Source organism: Gymnogyps californianus, chromosome 12 (genome assembly GCF_018139145.2).
Source record: "Gymnogyps californianus isolate 813 chromosome 12, ASM1813914v2, whole genome shotgun sequence".
Lineage (NCBI taxonomy): Eukaryota > Metazoa > Chordata > Aves > Accipitriformes > Cathartidae > Gymnogyps > Gymnogyps californianus.
Window position 1 is genome coordinate 2051960 of NC_059482.1, and position 20367 is coordinate 2072326.

Below are 20367 nucleotides of genomic sequence, written 5' to 3' on the forward strand. Positions count from 1 at the left end.
GGGGATGCTCTGGCCCCGGCGCTCCCGGCTGCGTGGGTTAAATGAACTACTGGATAGCTTAAACAAAAATAAAAAAAAGAAAAAAAAAAAGGGAAAAAAAGGAAAAAAAAAAAAAGGGAGGGAGGGGGAGCACGGAGCAGGGAGCGGAGCGTCACTTCTGCGGGATTGCTGGAAGCCCTGCACAGTTATCACCGCACACAGCCTCCCTCGGCTTGCCTGATCTGTCTATTCTTCATTAAGCAAATACGCTGAAATGGAAATGAAAACATAATAGCTATTTGATTTTCGGTGAGATATTTTGCATATTGGTTCAGTGCTGATAGTGGAATTTCATCAACTCCCTTTTTTCATGCTTTAAAACTGAATTACTGAGGCTGGCTTTACAGAGAGGGGAAGAGCCAAAAAATGCTCCCTTCCAAGATACTCCGCTTCGACGATTAACTCTGCTCCCTCCCTCCTTCTCCCTCCTTTTTTTTTTTTGATAACAACGAAGGATTTCTTTTTCCCCCCCCCCCCTCTTCTTTTTTTTTAAAAAATTACAGCGATTGTAAAAACTTGCAGGAAGCGGAGGCGATGTGCCCATGTCACCCGTGCGCAGGCTGGGGATGCGGGGCCGGGAGGGCGCGAGGGTCGGTATTCCTGGGGTTTTTCCAGCATTAGGAAAACCCATCGTTACCCAGGTAATGATTTGATCATTTCACTCAAATTAAGGTTCTCCTGGCGCAGGAACAATAAACCTTGTCTTGATTCTTTGCGCTTAGCCGGAAAATGAAATAAAAGGAAAAATAATATAGAAAATAAAAAAGGAGGGGAGGCTTCTCCAGGCTGCCAAGAGCGAGACCCTGGACGCTCCGAAAGCCGGCACACAGACAAGAGCAAAGCGATAAGAGGCCTTGATAACAGATAGAAAATAGCAACAGCCCCAGACTTTCCCACCGGCTCTGGAGTGGGGAGGAGGAGGAGGAGGAGGAGGAGGAGGAGGAGGAGGAGGAGGAGGAGGAGGAGGAGTCCCCGTGGCAGAAAGCAGGTCCTGGACCGAAAACATGTGCAGGCTGGGGGCAACCTGCCTTCGCCGTCTGGCGTTCATCGGCACGCATCCAACTCCAAAAACTTACTATTTTTAAAAATAAAAAGGCCGGACAGGTGGTGAGCCCAAGGGAAGGCTCTGGGAGCCGGGGAGCGAGGGCGAGAGCCTGGATCCCGGCAGCCTCACACCCCAAATCTCATCTACAGGCACCTCAAAGCTCGTCGTGCAGCGAGTCCCCAGGGTGCTGGGCTCTGGGGTGTCACCCCCCCGGCGCCAGTGGGACCCAGGGGACGTCCCCAGCTCCACCAGGCTCGGCAGGACCACACGGGCAGCACGATGGAGGCTCTCTTCTTCATCCTTCCAGCTCCTCCTTATCCCCATGCTGGCCCGGAATCCATCTTCCAATTAAAAATAAACCAAAAAAAAAACCCCCCGAAAACCCCAAACAATAAACCCCAAAGCAGCTGGGTGAGGCTCCCCACCAGCACCGCCACGATGCTCATCCATCACGGCACGATCGAGACGCAGGGAATCCAGTTCAGGCATCGCCTCCTTGGGGCGGTGCCGCTGCCCCTAAACCTCCTTATTTTCCCCCAATTTTTGCAGCCGCGAGCAAAGGGCTGCAGAAGCGGGCACAGGGGCTGGTATTCCCTGGGGAAAGCCGCCCTCGGGGAGGGTCGCAGCCGCTCCTGATCCTTCCTTGCACCGGTGATTCGGTGGGGTTCGGCACAGCCCGGGGATTCCCCAGGGTCTCGTAGCAAGGTTGTGCCGTGTCCGCCCCGCAGCAAGCAACACCCAGAGAGCAACCTGGGCTGCAAATCCAAAAACCACCGGTATCTGATGGGACACCAGCCCGCCTCTTCTCACCCAATTTTTTCCCCGGTACATATTAATGTTTGCTTTTACCGACGACCTCAGGTGCCCCTGAGCCCGTTCCCCGGGGATTGGGGATGCCAAGCGCGGCGGCCGAGGGCAAACGAGGTTTCAGTGGCTGGGAAATGAAGCCGGTCCTCAAAGGTCATGTTATCCAGCGGGTTATTATTTTCCCTCCCCTTGGTTGATGCTGCGGGGATCCAGCATTAAATTACAATGCTCTCCAAAAACAGGGGTCCCGGTGGGTGAGACACACACCCCCCTTGCCCGGGACCCCCATTTTGGAGGAAAACGGACCTTTTTGAGCACAAATCAACCCTCTCCCCTATCAGCCCGCCTGCAGCATCCCAGGGCCGGGCTCCCCCCATGGATATCGGCACATTAAATATCAGCCCCGTGCACGGAGCCGATAGCGGTTGGGGCCAGCCCCCCCAGCCCCAGCGGTACCTATCTCTAATTCGGGGCCCTTCTCCATCGCCCCCAGATAAAACTCGCCCCGACCCTTCCCGCGGTGCCCTGTGTTAAAAGGGCAAGGAAAAAAAAATATATATGTTTGGGGAGCTGGTAGGTGGAGGGGGGATGTAGAATGTATTTATAATAATTTATTATTAAATTATGCCTAATTTACCCAGGAGGGGAATGACGGTGGCGGGGGATGCTACGATTGCTGGTGGGACGCTGCAATTGCTGGCAGGAGGAGATGCTGCGATTGTTTGGGGGGGGGGGATTTATAATAGTTTATAATTAAATTTATAAAGTATTTAGGTCGAATTTATCCAGGAGGGGAATGAAGGATAGTGGGGGATGGTGCGATCGCTTATGGGGCCTATTTATAATAATTTATTATTAAATTTATAAAGTATTTAGGCCTAATTTGGCCAGGAGGGGAATAAAGGTTAGTGGGGGAATAGAGGTGGTGGGGGATGCTGCGATTGCTCATGGGGGGTGTGGGTGCTGCAAATGCTCATGGTGGCTATTTATAATAATTTATTATTAAATTTATAATATGTTTAGGCCTAATTTATCTAGGAGGGGAATGAAGGATATTGGGGAATGAAGGTGGCGGGGAGTGCTGTGGTTTCTCATGGGGGTGGAGGATGCTGCAAGTGCTCACAGGGGGATGCTCCAGTTACTGATGGGGGGGGGGATGCTGATGTCCGCACCCCGCAGCATCCCGACCACCGCAAAAACGTATCCGGGCTGGCATCCCCATCCCGGTGATGCAAAACACCCCATCGATCCACCCGTGGGGTGCAACACCCCGAGCATCTCTCCCCGATCCGGGGCAGCGCTGCCCTGGATCGGGGAGCCCCCGGCCGCAACCGTCGGGGAAAAAAAGAGCCGTGGAGGGGGGGAAGAAGCATAGCCTGAGAAAAAGCAGCCCTGCTGATAGGGGAGAGATTGGTTTCAGCCGGAGCTGCTCCCCCTGCCAAGTCCATATCCTATCTGCGCGGGGTGCAGTTACTTAACATTCATCACCGCCTGAACTCTGTAACTTTATCAGCGGCCGAGCATGGCGCCATCGCCGAGCCCAGCCATTCCCGGCGCTCAGATAGGGCCGATAAACCGCTGATAGATTACAGGAGATTGTTTCACTTCAGGGGCCGCGATTACTAATACTAATAGCGAGAGAGCCCGCATCATATCAAACAGCAGCGGGGCGGGGGGTGGGTGGGTGGTGGGGGGGGTGGATGTGGAACGGGCCGCGGGGGGCACGGGAAAATAATGAGAAAGAAAATACAGGGACAATGACAATGAAGTGACTTTACGTTTCAGATGGGGTCGATAACGCCCTGATAGATTTTAAGAGAGGAGAGAGTCTAATAGAGCCGTCCCCGGCCCTGGCACATCAGATGGATGGGAGCAGATTGCTCCCTGAGAAGGGGATGCGATGCTTAAGGCGGTCCTGCCTTCCCGGCTGGCGGGGGAGCCGGGGCGAGGAGATGATGTTGAAAGCACAGGAGGGAAACTGAGGCAGCTGGTGGGGCCCCGCTGCAGCCAGTGGAGAGGGGCTGGTCCTTAGCAGGGGGACCTGGGGATTTCCTCCATCCCAATCCCTATCCAAGAGCAGTTTGAGATGTTTAACCCCTGCCAATTGGGGCAGGATTTGGGCAGCCCGGTGTGATCCTGCAGTTAGGGAGCAGCTGGATACCCCGATAATACGGAAGGAAACTCCATCCATGAAGATCAGGCTCCAAACGTCCATGACCGTGCAAGGCAGCACGGGCGTGCAAGGCTCATCGCCACCGCTGCTCCTGCACCAGGTGCCTTCACTGCTGCTGGCCAAAGGGAGCGTTTCTGGGTGAAAAAACCTCAATTCTGGTACTTTTTCTCCCACCTGGAATAAAGCCGTTCCAGTCGGGAATGGCTAGGGGCAGGGAGGGGATGCTCGCCTGGCGGCACGGCCCTCCGGAGCCCATCAATACCAGGTGACGGCGAGGCCAGAGGTCAAGCTCTTTGCTAATCTAGCGACAAATTACCCCGGAGATGCCACACCGGAGCCGTCCCCCTCCCCGTGGGAAGCGGTTTCAGGTCCCGCCGGGTCCATCCCGCTGCCAAAAGCTGCTGGGAAGGGAACGGGGACAAATTTCAGCCTCCACCCCGAGACTATCAGTCCATGATGGCACCAGGCGAGGACAAGGATGGAGGGATGGGGACGAGGATGACGGTGGATCATCCCGACCCATCACCAAAGATGCTCTGGTTGGGCTGTCCATGTGGCTCACAGCCCCCCAGTGTGCCCAGTGCCAGCTCCCAGTGCTGTCCTGGACCACTTCGGGGTCTCCAGCCAATGCTGCAGCAACAAGCAGGGGCTGGGGGGGCTCCAGGAGCAGAAAAGGACCCTAAGAGGGTACAACACGGAAGAAGCAGGGTGGGCTGCCGGCACCGAGCCTGGCAGATGAAGGTCACCAGGTGCCGCTGGGACAGCGCTGTCCCCAAAAACCCTACTGCTACAGCCCCCCTCCTCGCAGCCTTCGCCGGACCAGCACAAGCATCCACCGCAGCACAGCCCCTCCATCACCAGCACCTTCACCCGGCACCCCCAACCCTCCTCTTCCTCCAACTCCAAGCAGTGTGGCCGTTCATGCCCGGCTCCGCGGATGCCGAGTTTGCCTCCGTGCAAACGTGCGTGCCTGCGCTGCCTATTTTTTTTTTTTTTTAATTTTTTTTTTTTTTTTCCTGTTCTTGGCATTTTGGTGGAGCGAGATAAGAGTAAAAAACAACAGAGCTGCTCGGAGAGTGAAAAAGGGAGATAGATAACGCAGATACCGACTCCTACACAAAACAGTCCTGGCTTTATCACTGCTTTTTATCACAGTTCCTCTAAAAAAAATAAAGAGAGCAGCCCAACTGGAATGGGGCAGCACATTAAAAAATGAACTTTATACTGTTTGCTCTTTAGTTTTATATTTAGATGAAACAAACTTAGATTCTTGTGGTCGATACCTTTTCCAGTGCAAGGAAAGTCTGGAAGCCCCAGTTGCTCCAGTGGGGACGAGTGAGGAAACTCAAGTATAATCTTTAAGCCTGGATGCGCCAGCGGGATGAGGCCGGTCCCAAGGCATCCCACTGGACTGGGCAGCATCCCACTGGACCGGGCAGCATCCCGCAGCAGAACCAGTGAGGCTCAGGCTGGAGATGGGTGTAAAAAAGGCAGACGCTTCCTGAGCATCCCCGGGCCCCGCCAGCCGGCTGCCGGTCCCTGGGGACAGCCGGAGCCCACCCGAGATGCCGCAGCCGGCACTGGGACCCTGGCCACATGCCGCAGCCGACGAAGCCAAACATCCCCGCGATGCGAGCGAGTCCCCGGCCTCCGAGGACGGCATCTCCATCCCAGTGCGGGGACGCATCCGCACGTGCAATACGCCCCGTCCAGGTGGCTCCCAAAAATTCTTTGCCCACCGCGACCTCCCGTCCCCGAGGGCACCGCACAGGGCTCTGCCAACCCCCGGCACAGGCTGGGGAGGGCGTTTTGGAGCAGAAAAACCCCAACCCACAGGGCACGGCCAGAAAGAGGGAAGGGGGGAAAAAAAAAAAAAATAATAAAAATGGACTGGAGGTTTTTCCCTCCCCTCGCACTCCCTTCCCTACCTTCTTTTTGAAAAACATAATTTATCTGTGTATTATCAAGAAATCCAGACACTTTAATCAGTGAGCTATGAAGTCAGTATTTCCATTCTTATCTAGCGGAGGAGTGGAAATGGAGAGCAGATAGGCAGCTCCGAGCTGGTCCGTGGTGGGGAATGTTAATGGGAGGAGCGGCAGAGCCATTGGCTACCGAGCTGCCGCTATCGCTGCCATTATCGGGGCGTTATCAAGGCAACCATCGCAGCGCAGTAATGGGGCCAGTTCAACTTTCCGCATTATCATAGGAGCTGGAAGTAGCATGAGAGGCCTCGGCTGGGAGACAGAGAAGCGAGCGAGCGGCCAAACTTCCCGGCGAAGCAGGCGAGGAGGGGGGGGGGGAGCGAAAAGCAGCTTTTCCTCCCTGTAGTCCCCCGAGCTGGCGATGCACGAGGTGATGCTCTCCTGCTCGGACATCCTCCTGCGCGTTCCGGGTACCGACCCCGAGGCGCATCCCCCAAGCCCCGCGTACCCCGGGTACCAACCCCGCTGAGCATCCCCAAAGCCCCACGTACCGACCCTGCCGAGCATCCCCAAAGCCCCGGGCACCGACCCCGCCGCACGTCCCCAAAGCACGGGGCCACAACCCCCCGGCTCGCCAAGGACGAGAGAAAACAATGCATCTATATTTCATCAGATGAACAAATTAGAGGAGCACATTTCCTCCACGCGCTATCGAATGGGAGATGTCAAGAAAATATGTTGATGTGAGAAAGAGGAGATAAAGAATTATTTTGGAGGAAAAAAGCCGTGGAAGGCTCTTATCTGGAGTGACTCATAGGCACACACTCCTTAACCCCACTGCAGCCCAAGGTCAGCAGTTACATTCCTTTCGGCATTTCATCCCTTCCAAAAAAACATGTTGCTGCAGGAACAATGCGGAGCCTTTGCCGAGCAGCCGTCGGAAGAGGGAACTGTATTACCCCCGAAACACTTGAACTTTCCTGATAAAATAAGCAGCGGGACAGCAGCCTGGCCAAGCTGGAGCGTCCAAAAGCCCTGAGTCAGGCAACAAAAACAGTCATGGGACATGTCGCAGAAAAAAAAAAAAAAAAAGATATATTGGCCTCCTGCTCCCATTCCTGCTCTTCTCCAATAAGAAGATTTCCAAGAGCTCCAAGAGCTGACGACTTCTCCCTCCAGGAAGAAGAATCCATGCCCTCAGCGCAGCCATAGGACACACAGAGCCAGAGCGCGACGTGGGGCTGGCAGAGAGGCGTTTTCCACTTTTTCTTCTTAAATAAAGAAATCTCAAAAGCACAAGGTTTCTCTGCTCCTGCCGTCCCTCCCAGTTGCTCCGACCGGTGCTCGGGGCCGCTCACATCCCTCTTGCCGGGCAGCCTTGGGTCTCAGCGCTGGGCTGCGCTGCCGTGGAAGGTCTGGGTTGGTTTTCTCTCCGCAGCATCACCCCAGCCAGCGTTTTCCAAGGCAAATCGTAGGTATTTTGCAGTAGGATGGACAGCATGCATGGAAAACATCCTCTTCCCTTTGCCCAGAATGGGCATATTTGACCCCAAATCCACCAACGCCAAGCAGGGCACAGTGGCTCCGTCTCCGGGCTGTGCCAGCCCTGCTGCTCCCAGTTTGGGCAGCGTTGTCCCTTCCTTTCCCAGGGATGCGGGTGGCATCGACCCCACGGCCGGCACGGGGCCGGGAGCATCGCACAGCACAGGGTGCCCCACGGATGCTGCGGACGGTGGATGAGGACACGGTGATGCCGGAGGACTTGGTTCCCCGGTGACTTGATGCCACGTTGTCTTTGGGATGCTGCCATCGCTGGGTCCCCAGGGAGGGACGGGGCTGCCCCTTGCCAGGAACCGCGGATCACCTGCGCCGTGGCACTATCCCCTTGCGCAATCTGCTGCAACACCCGTGGGGAAAGGATTGCTTTTTTCCCAAGCCCCGATTGCCGAGCTGGCCGGCTCGCAACTTGGCGAAAGGGGAACCTGCAGCTTGCTAGGTGGCCTCGTGATTCACGAGGGAAAATAAGACCTTGCCCAACCGTGCATGTTCAGATCCAGAGCCGTAAATCCCAGCCGGAGGTGGTTTTCCCGCTCCGGCGTGGGATGTTGGGGACGGTCCCTGCAGCGTGGGCATCGCCGCAGCTCCGCGCCTGCTCGGGGTGCCCGGGGAAGGGGTGGCGCGGGGGTGTCCCCCCGGGGGTGCGGGAGGCGGAAGAGCGGCAGCAGACACAAACCAACCCAACCCCAGCGCCCACGGGCCCTGGAAGCAGCCGCCTGCCAAAGCCGCCGCAGACTCCCTCGCCGGCACGGCTGCCAGCACCGCCTTCCCGCCCCGCGGCCGCCGGCAGGGACGTGTGCCGGGGCTCTCGGCAGAACAGGTTTTGCCACGCTGCTGGGTGCCCCACGCATGGCTGTGGCCAGCCTGGATCCGGCACTTGGCCTCTGAGCATCCCACACGCATCCTCCCTGCCCGTTGCGGAGATGGGGATGGCCGGGAAGGGCTATCCTGGGGATACACCCCGAGCAGGGTCCCAAAAGGGGCTCGCAGGGTGCCCTGGCATCAAGGGAAGCGCTTGCATGGGACAGCCATGACGTGTCCCAGGGCTGGCAGAGCATGGGGCTGGTGGCACGAGGTGGCCCGGAGCCCCATAAATGGATATATTGCTCCGGAGAGAGGCCGAGGCGAGCTGTCCCCTTGGCCACCAGCCGCCAAGCACGGTGCCGATGCCTCTCCCAGATGCGGGGCCCACAGGGATGCTCACGCCTGGACCACTGGCCATGGAAGAAGAGAGAAACTTCTTCCAGCATCACCCACGGCTGGTCCAAACCCCGCACTAAGCAGGAGCGCGGCTTCCCTGCGGTGCTGCCGAATGACTGTCAGGAAACGGCCGGCGATGGCTGGGAGAGCTCACCACGGAGGGCTGCGGGCTCTGCCAGATGCGTCCCACCAGCACCACGGCATCGCCAGCCCAGCCTGGGTCACCCCCCCCCCACCCCATCCCACCTGCGGGGACCACGATGGGTCCTCACCTCTGGGAACCCCGGATGCCACCTACGGCGCATCCCAAGAGACCAGCAGCAGCTGGGATGGGCAGAGCCGCTGTGGGGGCAGATGTGCCATAAGGCTTTGCTGCCTGCACCCCTGCCAGCACCCAGGAGCCGTCACTTCGGGATGCCACTGAGTCAGGGCTGGCAAATGCCTCGGGGTGGGGGGCGGTTTGCACAAGAGGGGAGGCGTTGGCAGGCAGGCAGGCAAGCAGGCAGCGCCCGTGGGTGTAGCAGACATGTGGGACGTGGGGATGCCACCCTTGGGATGCCGGGAGCGGGGCACGGGGGCTGCAGTGCTGAGGCAGCCCCTGGGGAGGGGCAGAAAATACCGGTTTTGGGAGCGGAGCTGGGAGGCCCTGCCTGCACCCAGCTCATCCCTGGGGAGCAGGCAGCAAACCCTCCCCACCTCGCAGAGCAGCCCGGGGTAACGTGCCTCCCCAGAGGCCCCACCGCCCACCCCGGCCCGGAGCATCCCTTCCCCGGCAGGCGTGGATGGGGAAACTGAGGCACAGAGAGGCTGGCTGTGATGGAAAAGTGCAGCAGCATCAGAGCGACTGGGGGGGTGTGGGGTGTGCGGAAAGCAAGCGGAGGCAGTTAGTCACCTGCACGGACCGAAAGGAAAGGAGCGACTCAGCGAGCAAAGGGAGCGGGAGAGGAGCGGGCAGGAGGCGTGTCAGGAGCATCCCACGCCACCAGCTCACCACGCCGCCGCTAAAAATAGATGCTGGGTTGGCCACTGTCATCTTTACAAGAAATGCAATTTTCCAAGCACTCAGGACGGATGGCTCCCATGGTCCGGCCGGCACCACGACCCCCTGCCCGGCACCACAACCCCCTGCCCGGCACCACAACCCCCTGCCCGGCACCACCGCAGAGCCCACGCGGGACCGGGGAGCAGTCAAGCTTGCAAAAGAGGAAAGGGAAAAAAAAAAAAAAAACCAAAACAAAAAACCAACACCAACAAAACAAAAATCAACCCAACCCACCCCATCAAGAGGCGGCAGGTTTAACAGCGCAGATCACACTCGCTATCTATCTAACACCATCTAATAGCAATTAAAGAAAATCCACATGCAAAAATATGACAGTGCTTTCGCCACCGCCCCCCCCCCCAGCCCATGCGTTTGCTCCGCGGAGCAGAATGGGAGATAACGATCGAAAAAGAAAGTCAAAGCTCTCATCAAACTAATGCAACATCTGCAGCTGATAACAGGCGCTGGGGAGAGCTCGGCTTCTCAACCCAGCTTGTTTCGCAGAGCAGACGGGGTGGGGGAAACAAAACACCTTGAGAAATAAAAACACATATGCAGCTGCCCCCCCCCCCCCCCATCAGATAATTAAAGCGCTTGCGTTAATCACATTTGCAATGGAACAAACTGTTGGAGCCCTTTTGCCCCTCTTTGCTGTGTTTGTTGTTGTAGCGAATCCTGCTCCGGTCTGGTGGGGAGAGATAAGTGGTCCTTATCTCCCCTGGCAATCTCTATCAGGATGGAGATCGGGCCTCAGTGCTTATCGGGAGCTCAGATCTACTGTAGCTGAAAGCAGAATAGAAAGGGAAAAGGAAAAAAAAAAAAAGAAAGAAAAAACCCACAAACAGGCCCCTGCAACTAGTACAAAAATGTTCACTTCCAGTTAATTTCGGAGGAAAAAAAAAAATATCTATAGATATTAGAACAACAACAGAGGGAGAGGCACATCAGTAAGACGAGATCAATCTCCTGCTTATCAGCTTCCCCCATCGGAAGACCCGGCGCTGCAAGTGCACGCACAGGCAGCTGCCAGCAGCCTCGCTCATCAGCTGCGTGCCCGCGCTCCCATGTTTGAAGTTAATAAATATAACCGGCTATCTGGGTTGGAGATCAGCTCCTGCTCTCTATCAGCCCCTCACATCTATCTACCAGCAGAACAAAAGACAGAAGAGAAAAAAAAAAAAAAAAGAAAAAATAAAGAGGGAAAAAAACCCTCAACCCTATAGAGCGGCAGCAGCTGCAGGGAGGTTGCTGGTTTTACAGCCATGGATGGAGTGGGGGCGAAAAGCAACTGTCCCCCCCTGCCCCCTGGGGCAGGTACCCGCAAGATTAAATAAATAAATGCTCCGGGTGTTTTCTGCGCGATCGGAAGCCACCATCTAGATGCAATCGGCTTTCAAAGCCTCACCGCCGCACGCCACCGGGCAGAGCGGGTGCTCCCAGGGGGGGTCGGAGGGACCCCCCATTGCTGGTACCCCTGTCCCCCTCCATCGCTGCACCGCTCCAGCCCAAAATGCAAAGAAGAAGAAGAAGGTTAAAGCAGCTGGTTAAATATAGTCCGGTGTCTGATATTTGTCTTATCGCTCTTGGCGATCGCCCGCTCTCCCAGCGATCTCCCCTGCGAGCCTATCTGCGCATCGCATCGAGCTTTAAAAAAAAAAAAAAAAAAAAAAAAACAAAAAAACCAACAAAACCCAAAACCCAGAAGAGATGAAGCCAGGGTGAGAACATAGCGTCACCCAGGAAAATAAAATCAGCAGATACCAATCTGGAGGAGGTTTTTAATTCTCCAGCCGAGATGATAAAAAGGATAGACTTTGTGGAAACAGGTCCGGTCTGTACATGAGAGGAGTCTGGTTACCGGAGCCCTGATTCATGCATACCTTCCCTCGGCGCGGAGAGCCGTCGGAGGCAGCGGCAAGACGCTCTCGCCGCGCTCGCCGCCTCTAATGACTGTTTTCATGTTGACACATACAGGAAGGGTTCCAAGCTTTCAGCTTTTAATCAGTTTTGGCCATCGCCGGCGGCCTGAGATCAGCCTCCCACTTTATCATTTCTTCACATCTCTGCAGAAAAGCAGCAGAGGAAGGAGATACGAGCCGCCTTCGCCGGGCCAAGCTGCCACGGCCTCATCCAGCCCCATTTTTTTTCCCCCCACCGAGGTCCACGCCGGTGGGTGCTGGGACCAGGCGGGCATCCTGCCGTCGGCGCGTTCCCCCACGCACGCAGCTATCGCCCGCATCGGCGTCGTTATTTCGGCGGCTCCGACGCTACCGCTCGCTTCGCTCTTAACGCTCCCGGTTTAATGAGCTGGAGTTAGCCGGGGAAGGATCGCCAGGCAGCCGGGCTTTTTGCCGGAATAAAGCCGCAGAAGTTGGATAAAGCTAAAGGAGAAAACTATCACCAAAAAAAAAAAAAAAAAAAAAAAAAATAGGAGGCAGCTGGGACTATTTTTAACTGTACCCGGGTAAAAGTCTAGCTGAGCTTTATCACCAGAGCAATCACCCCAGGTAGGGAAACAGGTAGGTGCAACTCAGCCTTGCAATTATTTCAAGAGAAAGATAAAGCTAGATTATCACAGGGTGGCCAGCCTTCCCTATCCTCCCATCTCCCTCTTATCGCCAGCTTCCATCGACTCGAGGGGCAAAGAAAAAAAACCACGCACACACACACACACACACCAGAGAGGAACGGAGAAAAGCCAAGCTAAGCCCGTCACCAAAAAACTTCCAGCACTTTGCAGAATTTCTCAGCGCAGCCGGTACATCCCCGCCGGACCAAAACCAGATCCCGACCGATGGGTTGGATCATGGGGAGCACGACCCTCCGGAGACGGGAGACACGGATGGTGGCCAAAGTCCCGTGGGACCCCCACGGTGGTCCTTCCCACTCGCAGCCCGAGGTGTTATCACCCCATCCCTGCCCGGGCTGGGGTGCGAAGCGGGAGCGGGGGGGGGGCCACTGGGCAGGGCGAAGGATTGAGGCCAGCGCGGTCAGCAGGGACGATGGCACGCTGCGGCCGGTGGCACCGATGGCGAATGGGGCGTCCCCGTGCAGAAAAGGGGAGCCCCTGGCAGGGTGAGGGTGCTGCACTCGGGGTGAGGAGCTGCTGGCAGGGCTGGGGTGCCCCGGGGGCGGGGGGGGGGGGGGATTGGGGAGCCCCCCGCCCCGGCTCACGGCGCTGGATGGGAGGCAGGCGGAGGAGATAAGATCACAATTTCAGGCCGTCCCGACAGAGCGATGTTATCAGGACGAGACTTGCAGAACGGAATATTTTAAAACCTTATCGGGGCCCCCATCGGGAGCCGGTACCGGAGCCACCGCGCTGGCGAGGGGAGGAGAGGCGGCGGGGACGGAGACCAAAGCGGGCGGCCGGTAGCGGGAACGGGCACCCACTGCGGCCGTCCCGGGTGGGTACCGGGGGGGTGAGGGAGTACCGGGGGGGGGGAGGCCGCGCTCCGGCGGGGGTGCTGCCGCCGAGGAGGTGGTGCAAAAAAAATAAAGGGGGTGGAGGGTGGCAGTACAGAAGCGGGGAAGCTGGGCGGCAGCGGGGAGCGCCGGTACCGGTGACTCACGTTTGATCTGCCGGGGGTTGCTCTGTTTCCTCCTGGACATCGCTCGGCGGGGGGCGAGCCCGGCGCCCCGGTTAGCGGCTGGGGGGAGGGCGGCAGGTGGGGGGGGGTGGCGGCGGGCGGGCCCCCGGCTGCTCGCATGCCCGCCCGCCCGCCCGCGCTGCCGGGCCGGGGCCGGGGCCGGGGCCGGGCCGTACACGGCGGAGCGGAGCCGCCGCCGCCGCCGCCGCGGGATTTTCTCAATGGGGCGCCGCGGCGGATCAAACCCGCGGAACGTTCCACGGGGGCGGGGCCTGCCCCCGCCGCGCACCGCCGCGGCCGCCCATAGGCCGCCGCCCCCTCTCCCCCCCCCCCTCCCGCCCCGCCCACCGGATGGCGTAGCCGGCTGCCGCCGCGGCGCGGGGCGGGGCGGGGAGGGGAGGGGCGGGGCGCGGCGGCCGTGGGGAGGGCGGGGCGGGGGGCGGGGAAAGGGGCGGTGCTCCCTCGGGGAGGGGGGGGCGATCCGTCTCTCGGGGATCGGTGGCCGTCCTCGCTGGGGTCCCCAAAACCTCCCGCGTGTCCCCAGCCCCACTTTGGGGTCCCCACGCCCCCCGTGAGGCCCCCAGCCCCCTGCCTTAGGACTCTGACCCCCACCCCTTTGGGGTCCTACACCCCCCCCCCTTGAGGTCCCCAACCCCTCCTGCATGTCCCCAGCCCCCCCTTTGGGGTCCCAAGCCCCTCCTTTGTGGTCCCCAACCCACTCCTTTGGGACTCCAGCCCCCCCTTGGGGTCCCCAAGCCCCTCCTTTGGGACCCCACCCCTCCTTTAGGGTTCCTAAGTCCCTCCTGTGGGACCCCAACCCCTCCTTTGGTGTCCCCAAGCCCCCCTTTGGGGTCCCAATCGCCCTTTGCACCCTCACACCCTCTCTGGAAGGTCCTAAACTCCCACGGGGCCACCAATTCCCCCTTCTGGGACCTCAGTTCCCTCCATTGGGGTCCTAACCCACCCTTTGGAGGTGCTCAAAGCCTCCTGTGGGACCCTCAAACCCTCCTGTGGGGCCCCTCAAACCTTTCTGTGGGGTCCCCAGGGCTTCTCTTTGGGATCCCAATCCGCTCTTAAAATCCCACTCATTTGTAGATGGATGGTCCGAAAAGTCCCACTTGCGACTTCCAGGGTCACCGTGACCTCGGCTTGGGGTAGGGGGGACACCCCAGGGCGCACTGGGGACGACGGAGAGGTGCTGGGGTCCCCCTCGGCATCGTCCCAGCCACGCGAGCCTGTCCTCATTGCGAGCATGCAGCCAGGCAGCGATTTTGGGGCTAATTGTGGGGTAAACGGGAGCCGTTATATTTTGGGTCCGTGACGGGAAGATTCCTGCTGTGAAAAATAACCATTTCTGCCAAACTGGGTGCTTGGCTGCGGCCGACATCATCTCGGGAGGGGGTTTGCCGGCAGTGACGGCCGCTGCTCCCCAATTAGTGAAGCAATTTTTGGATCAGTGGGCGAGCAGGGGGCTGGTGAGCTGCGGGACATGGCACGGCACGGCACGGCACGGCACAGCGGCTTGGCCGTGTCCCCTCTCCATCTATCCCTGGACATGGGGTGTGCTTTTTTTTTTCTCCCCCCTCTCTTTTTCTTTTTTTGAAGGGTTTTTAATTAACTTCCTGTTCCAATGGTGGGATAATGAGTTTTAAGCAGCACATGATTCCAGTAAAGAGGTCAAGCCGGCAATGAGGATGTCAAAAGAAATTAAGTTAGGAATTAAGAAGAGTTCCAGGGGAGAAAAAAAAAAACACAAAACCCATCGAGGGAGGGAGATGCTGCTGAGGACAAGGCTTTGCTCTGCCCCCACTTGGCCGGCTGCCCCCCAGAATGATCCTGACGGTGTTTTTCACCTCGTTTGGCCCCGAATCGCAGCCTTCCTGGAGACCATCGCACCCCAGGGCAGGCAGCTCTGCTTCCAGAGCCTTCCCTTCCCCGCCGCGACTCACGTACGTGATGAAATCAAGCGCCCGCCCGCGACGGCTTTGCAGGGTCCGGCCCAAGGAGACTTGAGTGGCCTCTGCTTTGCATCACCCGTGATGGGTGCTGACTCCATCAGGGCCTGGGTGATGGGGAGCCGAGGCTCTGCTCTGCTGCTTTTTGGGGGGGTCTCCATCTTCCCCCCGGTATGGCCACGGGTGTTTTGGGGTTGGGGGCCAGCGCAGCACTGCAGACCCAGCCGGTTCCGCCGGCACATCCATGGCATCACCCGCTGACACCGCTCACAGCACCCATGTTATTTACCTGGCACGTTCGCTCACGCCGAGACAATTAGACAAACCGTTTAATTAAATGCAACACCATTAATTGTATGGACCTGCGGGGCTGGGGGTGAGCGGACACAAATAGGGCGTCCAAATTTCCTCTCCCCAGAATGGAGCAGGGGGATGTTGGCTATTCCCGGCTCTTTGTGCTAGAAGAAGCAGCGACAGCATCCCTCGAGGGGCCGAGGGGACAGACCCCGGTTGCTGTCACACCCTCGGGGGGCTGCATCTCACCCCTGCTGTAAGAAGCCAAAAAAGCCTCCACCGAGCCGGCGGGTGCCCAGCACCGGCGTGCAGCCCTGCCCCGGGGAGGGGAGCCCAGCTACGGGGAGGAAACAGGTTGCAGTCCTTCCCCTTGCACATTCCTTGCCAGTGTCCTTTTAATTAGCTTTTTGGCATCAGCCCAAAGCCTCTCAGATCCCCCCAGGCCTGAGAATTTGCAGTCGCATCAAACAACGCCGGGCCAAGGGCCGCATCCCCAGTGTGAGGATGTCCCTGAGCCCCGCATCTCCCTGCCCCATCACCCCGCACATCCCACCCTGCCGTGTGAGGGACCCATGGGTGCCCCTGCATGGGGACAACCGGCACAGTGCTGGTGACAGCGGCATGGCAGGGTGTTTATTTCTGCCCCCCCCCCCCATCCCGATCCCGTTGTGTTTGCAGAGAGATTGTTATAGGGTAACAGAATAAATAGCATGTTTTCCCGAGGAGTGAATTACACGCCTGCAGAGCAGAGATAATGCGCGAGCAGCCGTTTCCCCCATTGTGAGCGAGGTGACATCTTTTTATGGAGCTGTGTACATTTGTATTAGTGCCAATTAATCTGGGGTGATATTATTAGAGACGCAGGGAGAGGAGGTGTCGGCAGAGGAATGTAAATAGGAAAAGCTAAGGCGCTGCCTCGGCCATATTTCACGGGCGAGGGGCGGCTGGTGGCGATGCTGGGTGCTGCGCTGAGCACCCCGAGGGGGTCTGGGTGCCCATGGGATCATCGGCTGCCCCAGCCGGTGGCACCGTCCACTGGCACGGCTCTGCTGGGGCTGCAGAAACAGCTCTTTCCGGCTGCAAAAAGTCATGTTTTAGGGGTTTTGGTTTTTTTTTCTTTTGTCCCAAGAGGGAGGAATGGCATCTTGGTGCCCCTGCCTGCGGGCAGGCCAGGACCCGCGGGGCTGGGTGCTGGGTGCGCTGTGGGGGGGCCCTGCCACCTACCGGCAGGAGAACCTGGCCCTGGGTGCCACTTGTCACCTGCCTGCAGCTCAGCCCCAGGCAGCTGCCAGCAGCCCGAGGTCCTCTGCTGCTTGGGCACGGCTTGGGAATGGCTTGGGAATGGCTTGGGCACGGCTTGGGCACGGCTTGGGCACGGCTTGGGCACGTCCCTCCGCTGCTTGGGCACGGCTTGGGCATGTCCTGTGCAGAGATGCTGCTGCGGGGTTTCGGGGGTGGCAGCGCGAAGGTTTTTGGGTTAAAACAAATGATGCAAAATGATGCTGGATGCTACTGAAGCCTGGTGGGAATGCACGGATGAGCAGCCCCCACGCCCCAAATTCAAGGCTGGGATTTCTCAGTGCTTATTTTCCCCCCCCCCCCCATTGATTTCTTGCTATAGGGACGATGCTCTAACTCACAAAAGGACCGATCCCCCCAGCCCCGGGGGTCAGGCAGCGAAACTGGGCCGCAGCTCGAGGGGCATCGCTGCTGGCAGGACGGCAGCCCCCAGGCGGGTGCATCGCTCCTGCATTATGGCCCCGGCTCCCCCAGATCTGCCGTCCCCACACCCTGCAGCCGCCCGGGCTCGGGGTTTCCCCCGCCTGAAGGCAATTCAGCATCAGGGATGCAGGAACCCGCGGGCATGTGTGGTCCCTGTCATGCACGTACGGCCAGGGCGACGTGGGAGCCGGGGTTTAAATTCCTGCTGTGCAAGGAACAGCCAGATTTGACTCAAGAGCAAGGGGAAAAAAAAAAAAAAATCTTTAGCCCCTGTTAGCAGCGTGACAACCATGGTGGATCCCGTTATCCTCCAGGCTTTACGAGAGGCTTAAAGCACCTCCAGCTCAGAAACTTGGGTGTGCGGCTGAGAAGAAAGGCCGGCTGGATTTGGGGGGCTCTTGCAGAGCAAACAGCAACTTGAGGAAAATGTAGGGTGGTGGCAAGAAGCCAAGAAATCCCCTAAGGGGCTCCGTGCAACGCCAGGCACCCTCCGTTCAGACCCAGCCACCCTGCAACCCCCCCGGGGCTGGCTGCGGGGTCGTCCCCATCCGTGAAGGGTGTGGACGGGGCCGAGGATGGTGCAGACCAGCCGTGCATCCCGGTGCGGTGCAGCCCTGGGACCCCCGGCTGTGCCGGGTCCCATGGGTGCCCGCCCGCCCCGTGCCGCTGGCACCCGCCGAGCAGCGAGTTAATCTGCAGCTGGGAGAAGCTGCCCGGCTTTGCCTTCCTCGCTGGAATTACGTTGACGGGGGCCTGCAATCTTCCAAGTGACAAGCGCTGCCGGATAATGCAGGACTCAGCAAACCCGAGGGCTTTAGGGAGCTGATGGATGGGGGGGGGTCGCCCACTCAGCAGGCGCTGAGACCACGGGAGGGGGATGCAGGTGAGAGCAGGCAGAAGAGGGTGGGGGGGGAAAAAAACCCCCACTCTCTTAGAAGGGAAAGGGAAGGATTAAATATTTCAGCCTTCAGAGCTGCAGGGACGATGCTAGCATCTCCCCGGGGAGCAGCGTTCGGGAGGGAGCGGTACCGGAGGCGAGCATCGCTCGTGGTCTCTGCTGCAATAAGGTGGGTGCTGCTTTAGGATGGCGTCCCCACACCCTGCCCAGGGCCCCGGGGACGGGTCCCATCCCCTGCAGCAAACCCGTGGCTCCCAGGGGATTTCATTTCCAGGTGCCCATGTTATGAATCTGGAGGCGCAGGAGAGCTACAGTTAACAACCAGGCACGAAATACTCCCCTGCCCCGTAGGTTAGCTGCCCTGGTGAAATATAGTAGAGGGAAAACATAAAAGTCCCATTTCCAGCTCCATAATATTTCCTGCCAAAACAAAGTAAAATGTGCTGCCTTAAATTTTCTGCAAAATTCTTTTGAGGTTATTTTTTTCCCTAAATTAAGCCATACTAATTATTTTCAGCCACTTTATCTCCACTCTGCAACACACCAGGAGGGTGCAGGCGGCAAGCATTTTAAGCCTCCATAAACAAAAGAGTAGTTTGGAAAATAATTCTATCAATTAATCAAATTAATCCTGCAGTTTTAGTTACAAGCCCCAAGTGGCAAGGATTCTAGCCTGCGGTTAGGAGCTATCTCTCATTGACAGCGTTTAAATGTTATGATTGCAACAGTAATTAAAGAATATAATATGCCCGGCTTTGTGTCAGCCTCCTACCTTCAGACCTCAGCGCTGTGCCGGCAGAGGTCAGCTTGAGGACAAATTGGTGATGACCAAACTGGGCTGTCACCATCACCATGCCCATCACAAATTGGTGATGATCAAACTGGGCCATCACCATCACCATCACAAATTGGTGATGACCAAACTGGGCCATCACCATCACCATCACCAGCTGGTGATGACCAAAATGGGCCATCACCATCACCAACTGATGATGATCAAACTGGGCCATCACCATCACCATCACAAATTGGTGATGACCAGACTGGGCCATCACCATCACCATCACCAGCTGGTGATGACCAAACTGGGCCATCACCATCACCAATTGATGATGACGAGACTGGGCCATCACCATCACCAAGCTGGTGATGACCAAACTGGGCCATCACCATCACCAATTGATGATGACCAGACTGGGCCATCACCATCACCATCACCAATTGATGATGACCAAACTGGGCCATCACCATCATGCTGGGCTTTTTTTTCCCCTGGGGATAAGACACTCATGCCGTGAGCAGGGCCCGAGGAAGATTCAGTGGGGAAGAGGAGATGCACGAGCATCTTCACCATTGAGAAGCTCCACTGCTTTGCAAATGATTGCACGGTGATGGCAGTGGCACCAACGTCCTCCTGCAGCCGCTTTACAGAGGACACCACGAAGGCGTACAGAGCGTCCAACCGTCAATTAGAAATATCGTTGTTTGGTTAGAGATGTGCGCGGGAGGAGGGGACCATGGGGTACGGGACACAACCAGGGAGGAACAGCCCACAAACATCACGCAGACAGGGAATTTCTGTGAAAATATTGGAATATATTTGAAAAGATTAATCATGTATGATTTTACAGTACCACCCCATATTTTCATCTCATACTTTATTTAACAATATTAAAGAGGCACTTTAAAAGCACACATACAACATCATAAAACGGCGTTTCCTGCTCTCTCTCTGCTTCTCTGACAAAATATCAAAATAAAAACTTTTGACAGAACACATTGCACCCAAGGTAAATTACCTACAATATTTTTATACAATACAAAGAATTGTAAAGATACATATTAACAGAATAAAGCCTCTTTTTTTTCCTTTTAAATCTAAAACAAAACAAAAAATAATTGCAGGACAGACGCAAAGTACTCTGACTGTTCATATCACATCAGTGCATTACTTCACCTCCTTGACTTGGGAGTATTTCAATAGTATTTTTAATTATCTTCCATGTCCTCATTTGCACCTGAGATTTCTTTCCGGATTCAAAAGTTCGGTTGTATAACGTGCTCGTTTAACGTGACGTAACCTTTTCGACACTATGGAGTACCAGCATACAGGATTTTTT

The 20367-nt window shown here is 57.2% G+C and overlaps 1 protein-coding gene across 1 annotated transcript in view; it reads right to left on the reverse strand.

The window, feature by feature from the left end:
- Positions 1-13470, reverse strand: part of ZFPM1 (zinc finger protein, FOG family member 1) — a 34891-nt gene extending 21421 nt beyond the window's left edge. Inside the window, 1 exon segment of the mRNA XM_050904017.1 lies at positions 13361-13470. Within this exon segment, the coding sequence (XP_050759974.1) occupies positions 13361-13400 (40 nt within the window). The 5' untranslated portion in view covers positions 13401-13470.
- Between the last annotated feature and the right edge of the window lie 6897 nt (positions 13471-20367).